We start from the raw sequence: 7,011 nt of genomic DNA, 5'->3' as shown, positions 1-7,011 counted from the left end.
GGGGGGGGGGGAAAGAGGAACAAATGTAATCTGACAATAAAAATTTAATTAAAAAAAAAAAAAGAAAACATATAGAAGCAAAATAAATACATTCAAAACTCAAAAAAAAAAATTAATTTCTCTAAAAAAAAAAAAATTCAACATTATACAATTATATTTGGAAAATTGAATATTACTTTGTTGTTATAGAATAGAAAGCCTGACAAAACCTTGGCTGATAGGGCATATATAGGCATCAGCCACATCCTGGGGATGAAAATCAGAACTGGGGCAGGGAAACATGAGGTACCTGTTTATCAAAAGGAGGTGAGTTACTAAAGTTTGACAAATACTGGTCTATTTCCAAACCCTTCTTTACATACAGAAGTGAGGCCAGAGGGGTGAAGAGGTATCCAAGGTCACACAGCTATGAGGTAGCAGAGGCAGGACATACACTCAACTATGCTCCCCCACTGACTGCATCATGGCTTGGCCTCGGCCTTGTGTGAAGTAGTGGTAGACCTAGGGTGGCGGGGCACTGGTTGAAGACATAGAGGTGGTGGCATGGTGTGATCTTGGGCAAGCCAGTTCGTCTGAGACCTGGTTTCCTCATATGCAAAATGGGGAAGAAACAAGAGAGGAAAAAGTGCTTTATAAACTGCAACATATTAAAGGTGGCCCTTCTGGCCTTTAAGTCACCCAGCTTATAAAAACAGCAGCACACTAAAGCTCTTCAGCGTAACCCCAAACAAGGATTTCCAAAGTAGGACAATCAGTGTTAACCAAAACACTGAGTACATTAGAATCAGGGTTAATGGTATAAGTAGTATAACATGGGGAAAAGAAAGGTAAAATTAGATCTACTTAAGTTGCAAACCATGGTCAACTCCAAATAGAACAGAGATCTAAATCTAAAAAAGGGCAATCACACAAACACTAGAAGAAAACATGAATGAATTCAGTAACATGAAAATGAGGAAAACTGTTCTAACAGCTCAAAATCCTTAAGTAGTAAGAGTAATAAATTTAATTGCATAAAAGAATTCTGCTATATATAGCAACAAAACCAAACCAAAATCACCATAAACTTGGGGGAAATACAAATGACCAATTGAAAGAGAATCTGCAAGTTAATCATAGGCGAGTGTTTAACAGCCTTAATACAGGAGCTTTAAAAAATAAAAAGAATCCCATAAAAAATATCCTATAGATATAAGCAGCCCACAGAAAAAGAAATACAGATGGCTAACCCATCTAGGTACCTGAGGTATTGACATTACCACTTTCAGGTTACACTCCCACCTCAAGAGAAATGCAAAGACTATCCCGAAAGCCATGTCTCACCTATCAGACCAAAAAACTCAAATTAAACCAAAACTCAAACTGGACAATATAACCTGTTGGTGAGTCTGTGGGAAAGTAAAATGATCAAGTTCCCATGAAGGTTGCCGGGAGCCAGTCCACCCTTGCTGCTTAACACAGTCACTGCAGGGAAGAAACATCTACACAGCTTATGTTTCAAGGGACCTGGCGTATATGACCTTGCTCCTTCAAGGGACCTTACTCCCCCTCTTAAGCGCTATGTGTTTTAACCAGGACCATCTCCCCGAGAAAGGTTGTTTCCCCAGGTTAGGGGTTAACAGGACTAAGGAAGAGAATAAATTAGTGAATCCCCCTAGTGTTACAGAAATACCATGTACTACTTATGAAGAACTTGGACTAAGACTGTTGGCAATAAATTTGGGACTTGTTGGGTCCACATCCCCAGGGTCTGCCCACCAGGGAAAGCACCAAAGCCTATACCCCTGGAGACCCACCGAGACAGGGCAGTCCCAGGGAAGGCAAGCAGCGGGGCTGGGAAGACATAACCTTTACTGGGTAGGATAATCTCCTTCAGTCACTTCCTTGTAGCTTATCAGTAGAGCAATAGAATAGTGACCTTGGAATAGCCCTTATAATGGAACAGAGATTAACCTAGACAAGATTCAAATCAACAGAACTAGATAGAGACAGGATTATGGAAATGAAACTAGGAACTGTAGGTTTCCTGAAACATACCATGATGTAATTATAGAGGCATGCTTATGGGGTCAAATAGTAATAGATGTAATAGAATAGAGAACCCAACCATGCTGATCAACTGAACGCTGCCTCCTTGTCATTCCTTCTTCACCGACTCCGTCCACACCTTTGGGAACCCCTGGATCTGCTGGGGTTGGCCCCCAACAGAAGGGAAATGGCAATATCTATTTAAATTACACATTCCTTTCTTTTGATAGGAGTTTCACTTTTAGCATTCCACTCCAAAAATTTAATGGCAAATATAAAGTATCTGCATGAGGCTTTTAATTAACACTTGGAGTGCGGGTGAATTTCCCGCCAAAATATAAGATGGCTCTGTCTTTTGGTTTTGTTCCATCCACCAAAAGGGTGGATTACAAACAAATATTTGGTAATACGCAGTTACAATCGGCCCGAGTTTACACGTTTCCCGCACTCCACCGCAAATCTATATGAACCGAGTTAAAGACGGCTCCCGCGGAGTACGCGCAATTCACGCGAGCCGACTTAACTTGTTTCCCGCACTCCAAGTGCACTATTTATAGGGGCAGCAATTTGGAAACTCAAATGACCATCAGTAGGGAACTGGTTGAATAAACTATGGTACAGCCAAACAGGAATGAAAAAGTAACGTGAAGTGGATACATAAGAATGGCTAATAAAAAAAATGGATATAAATGGATTTACACCATGGCTGGTGGACATTTGTAAAGTCAATTTCGGAAATCCTGGGAAAAATTCCACTAGCTATAAGCTATTTAAATACTGCTTACAGAAACTGTCATGTAAACAGCACATATTTAAATACAAGACAAAAACTTAACAGTGTGTTACATTTTTTATTCACCGATAAAAATCCATTTCTAGATGTTTCTCTTGGTACACTTCATATGTTTTATTAATAAGCAAAGGCCTATATAAGGTGCCTTCACCTAGTCCTCAGATTCAGACCCATCTTCATCTTGACTAATCTGGAAGTAACGCAGTTCATACGTCTCCTTGTCAGATGCAACCACACGAAGCCAATCACGAAGACTATTCTTCTTGAGGTATTTCTTGGTAAGGTATTTCAAATATCTTTAAAACAGAAACATGAATTTCATTAAGAAATACAATACCTACTATGTAAAGGCTTATTACATGAAAGACGTGCACTATTACCTTCACCTTTCAGGTTCCCAATACCCCCCAAGATACTCTGTATTAACCATTGTGCAAGATTGCTAAGGATACAAATAAAGTAGCCTCTCGACCCCAATTACAATCAGTTTATACTCTACAAAACCCTTCTCCCAACTCCTTAAAATGAGTATTCTTATGTCAGAAGCCAATATGCAGGAGAGCAGCTTCCTCTTCGATTTTACTGTCACAATCAGATTTCTAAATTTACAATTTCATTCTTCAAATGCACCACGTACTAAAATATCAACATTCCCTTCACCACCACCATCTCTAATCTCAATCCCATGTTGCATCAACTAGAGGCAACCTGTCAACAGGTTCCACTTACAAGTGGAGATTACCCACAGCCTTGAAACTAACACCTGGCTGGTATTAACAGCTTCCAGCCTGGTTGAATTTCATCACCAGCTTCTGCCTTTCTACCCTTTGTTAATACTGCTCCCTTTGCCAGAAATACCAAGCCCCACTGGCAACACTATGTCATTCTCAGTTTTCTGCTAATTCTTGTTGCCCTCCCTATCTCTTTTAATACTGTCATTATAGCCCTAACGGGTTTGGCTCAGTGGATAGAGCATCGAGCCTGCAGACTCAAGGGTCCCCGGGTTTGATTCCGGTCAAGGGGCATGTACCTTTGGTTGCGGGCACATCACCAGTGGGAAGTGTGCAGGAGGCAGCTGATCGATGTTTCTCTCTTTATCGATGTTTCTAACTCTCTATCCCTCTCCCTTCCCTCTCTGTAAAAAAATCAATAAAATATATTTTAAAAAAAAATACTGTCATTATAGGATCACATTTTATACTATTTATCTGCATGTCTATAAGATCCCCAAGGACAGGTATTTCCTTTCATCTCCAAATCCCTAGTGATTAGTTTATATACAAACTGGACCACATGGCCTATGTTTCACTGGACAGGGGCCTGGACATAACTTCACAGTAAATTACACTTACTGTCAACCAGCCTAAGTAACTGGCACTATCACTAAATATATATCCATTCATATAGGCTTTATTAAAGTTCAAAGCACTTTGCTATATCTCAATGACACCAACAACATATCTATTCTTACACATGAAGAGAGCACACTGGGATTACATATTCCATAAAACATTCCACAATTACCATAACTTCACTAAAATATTATGGAAAACAAATACTAACCTTTTAGAGAATTGTTTCTCAGAAACAACTGTGATTTTATTCTTGAAGCGTTCAATGTGAACAACATTCCCCAGATTTCCAGTTTTCCCATTGACTTTAACCTTCTCCCGTAGAAACTGTTCCTATTTTAAAACAGAAAAAAAAATGCAAAACTAGGGAAGAAAACCCTAGATATTCACTAGGGAAGGTGCCCTAGGAATAGAGCTTAGGTTAAAATCAAATATTATACACTCAGTAATTATTAAGAACTCTACATCGATAAGAAACAAACTGAGCAGAGTGATACTTACAAAATTTGCAGAATCAAAAATGCCATCTTCTACTGGATGGGTAAGGTCCAAACCAAACTTCCAGGTTGTCCTCTTAGGCTTCTTGACTTTCTGTTACAGAATGTCAGCATAATCATGACTCTCGAAAACAACTTAGTCACTTTATTTACAAACTTTAAAAATCTATCAGTGCAATGATGTACACCGTGTACCACGAGATTATATTAAACTGTGTAAAATTCTAAAAAAACTGCCGAACACCAATCTGGTTATTCCTTTGTAACCAGGCTGCCGGAAGGAGGGCACACCCCCTTAACTTAATGAAAATCCGTCCTACAAGTTGTCTCCCAAATGCAAAACTCGAAGGTGGAAAGGATATGGTGAGCTACTGTTCGTTTCCTTCATTAGAAGAGTCTAGTTTTACGACTGGGAAAGATTACAAGGACCCACCCACTTCCTACAACAAGTGGAAGCTAGCAACACCCACCCTGGCGTCGGAACCTCTAACCAGGCACACTGTTCAAATTACCAAGGAAAGTCTCACAGCCTTGATCTTCCAGACCACGGATGCCCATTTAAACCACCAGGCGCCTTCCTAGGGCCACCCCCACTGCAGATGGGGAGTAACAGTGTACCGCCTACCAGTGATGGCCAATCTATGACACGCGTGTCAGAGGTGACAGGAGAACTCATTTTTTTGGTTGATTTTTCTTTGTTAAATGGCATTTAAATATATAAAATAAATATCAAAAATATAAATCTTTGTGTTACGATGGTTGCAAATATCAAAAAATTTCTATATGTGACACGGCACCAGAGTTGAGTTAGGGTTTTTCAAAATGCTGACACGCCGAGCTCAAAAGGGTCGCCCTCACTGTGTCAGAGCCACCCTTTCTGCCCACACAATTCTACCCTCTGCTGCTACAGGTGAGAAGCAGGAGGGCGACCTTTAGCCTGGCAAATATTGTTTAATTTTAAAAACATGTATAACTTAAGTTTTGCAGACCCAACACGTTCAGACCAACGCCACGTAACAAGGTTACACCAGTGAAGGGGTGCTATGGCCACTAACCATTCAGACAACGTAGTGAAATAGAGAAATGAGCATTTATCAGAGGATGACACTTGCACATCACACCGCCCAAATGGACACCGAGCTGGCTTTCCTAGGCAGTCGAGGAACCTGAGCCCCAAACCTGCACTTAGTTCAGGAGATGCCAACCCTTTCTGTCCGGCGGAGCAGAACCCACCCGGGGGCTTATGGCGCTCAGACGTCACCGGTTTGTATCCGACCCAGCAGCGCCACCCGGGATTTGTTTAGATTTCCGACACACGCCTGGCTTCCAAGTGCTCTCTGGGCCGACTTTCCACACCTCCCTGGCTCCCTTCGTGGTAAGTAAACCCAGATGTCTGAAGCACATGCCTTTCCTATTTGCCCAACAATTGTGACCTGTGCCTTTAACGCAACTCCTTCGTGAGAACAAACCTCTCCCGCACCTCAGTTCTAAAGTTCTCTCTGGACCCGGGGCTCCCGCCGCGCTCCGGCCGTCAGAGCCTCCGACACCCCCTTCCTCCAGGGCGCTGACAGACTGGGTGGCACCGACGTGACCCAGCGCGGGGAGGAAAGGAATGGCCACACGCGGCCTGCGCCGCCTCCTCCCTGCGCTCGCCGGGCCCCCCAAGCCACGGCCGGGCCCAGCTCTACTCCAGACCACGTGTCGGTCACCTCGGAAGGCCTTAGCCTTAACCTTTAGCTGTTTTCCTGGCGCAGCCTAGTCCCCCACTTCCCTTTATCCCTAAGGAGCCAACCCCAACTCTCCAGATGCCTAAGCGGCCTACTTGGGGGAAGACGACCGCGGCCAGACCGCGCTCACTCACCGGCGCCATCTTGCCGGCAGTCCGTGCGATCAGAGAGAAAGCGGGGGCGTCGGCACGTATTTATAGCCGAGCGTGTGCGTCATGCGCCGGGACGTAAGCTCTGCGCCGGCCGGAAGAGAAGTAAGGGAAGAACGCGGAGGCCGGTAACCCAGGAAACCGGTAACCCAGGAAACCGAGGGCGTGTCAGGGAGCGCAGGCAGTCAGGGCTCCTGGGAGCGCCCTCCAGCGGCGGTGTTGGAAAGGACTCGCGGTGTTCGGTAAGACGCTGGCTCTGCACCGATTACACACACGCACACCCCAGGGGTGTAGGTCTCATCTTTCACTAATCGCCTGGATCTGCTTTCCATTCAGAGCAAGGCATTGTCTCACGTACCTTTGAGATCTCCTGTCTTCTGTAATTATAATCCTCCAGCAAAAAAATTATTTCTATATCTATGTTTTATTTTCTAAATGACGGTTGAGGGAAATCAGTATTTCGGA

At 43.3% G+C, this 7,011-nt stretch overlaps 1 protein-coding gene across 3 annotated transcripts; it reads right to left on the bottom strand.

Moving 5' to 3' along the window:
• Positions 1 to 2,859: 2,859 nt before the first annotated feature.
• RPL22L1 (ribosomal protein L22 like 1) lies at positions 2,860 to 6,686 on the bottom strand. Of its 3 annotated transcripts, none has more exons than XM_006088843.3 (4): positions 6,532 to 6,686; positions 4,675 to 4,764; positions 4,385 to 4,506; positions 2,860 to 3,117 (listed from the first exon to the last, which is right to left on the bottom strand). In XM_006088843.3, the coding sequence occupies exons 1-4, from the start codon at positions 6,538 to 6,540 to the stop codon at positions 2,973 to 2,975; spliced, it is 366 nt and encodes a 121-aa protein (XP_006088905.1). In that variant the 5' UTR covers positions 6,541 to 6,686; the 3' UTR covers positions 2,860 to 2,972. The 3 variants fall into 3 exon arrangements, with proteins under 3 accessions (XP_006088905.1, XP_023609662.1, XP_023609663.1); XM_023753894.1 differs by having other exon boundaries at positions 6,493 to 6,555; XM_023753895.1 differs by lacking the exon at positions 6,532 to 6,686 and adding an exon at positions 5,766 to 5,801.
• Positions 6,687 to 7,011: the final 325 nt, after the last annotated feature.

Source organism: Myotis lucifugus, unplaced genomic scaffold (assembly GCF_000147115.1).
Source record: "Myotis lucifugus unplaced genomic scaffold, Myoluc2.0 scaffold_53, whole genome shotgun sequence".
Classification (NCBI taxonomy): Eukaryota; Metazoa; Chordata; class Mammalia; order Chiroptera; family Vespertilionidae; genus Myotis; species Myotis lucifugus.
The sequence above is the reverse complement of the archived record's forward strand: the minus strand, read 5'-3'. Positions and strand labels throughout refer to the sequence as shown.

Excerpts from the sequence above, each read along its gene's own strand:
- RPL22L1 (XM_023753894.1), bottom strand. The coding sequence starts at position 6,540 with ATGGCGCCGGTGAGTGAGCGCGGTCTGGCCGCGGTCGTCTTCCCCCAA. Across the intron at positions 4,765-6,492 it reads CCGCGGTCGTCTTCCCCCAA|AAAGTCAAGAAGCCTAAGAG; the intron begins GTAGGCCGCTTA and ends ATTCTGTAACAG. Across the intron at positions 3,118-4,384 it reads GAGAAACAATTCTCTAAAAG|ATATTTGAAATACCTTACCA; the intron begins GTTAGTATTTGT and ends TCTGTTTTAAAG.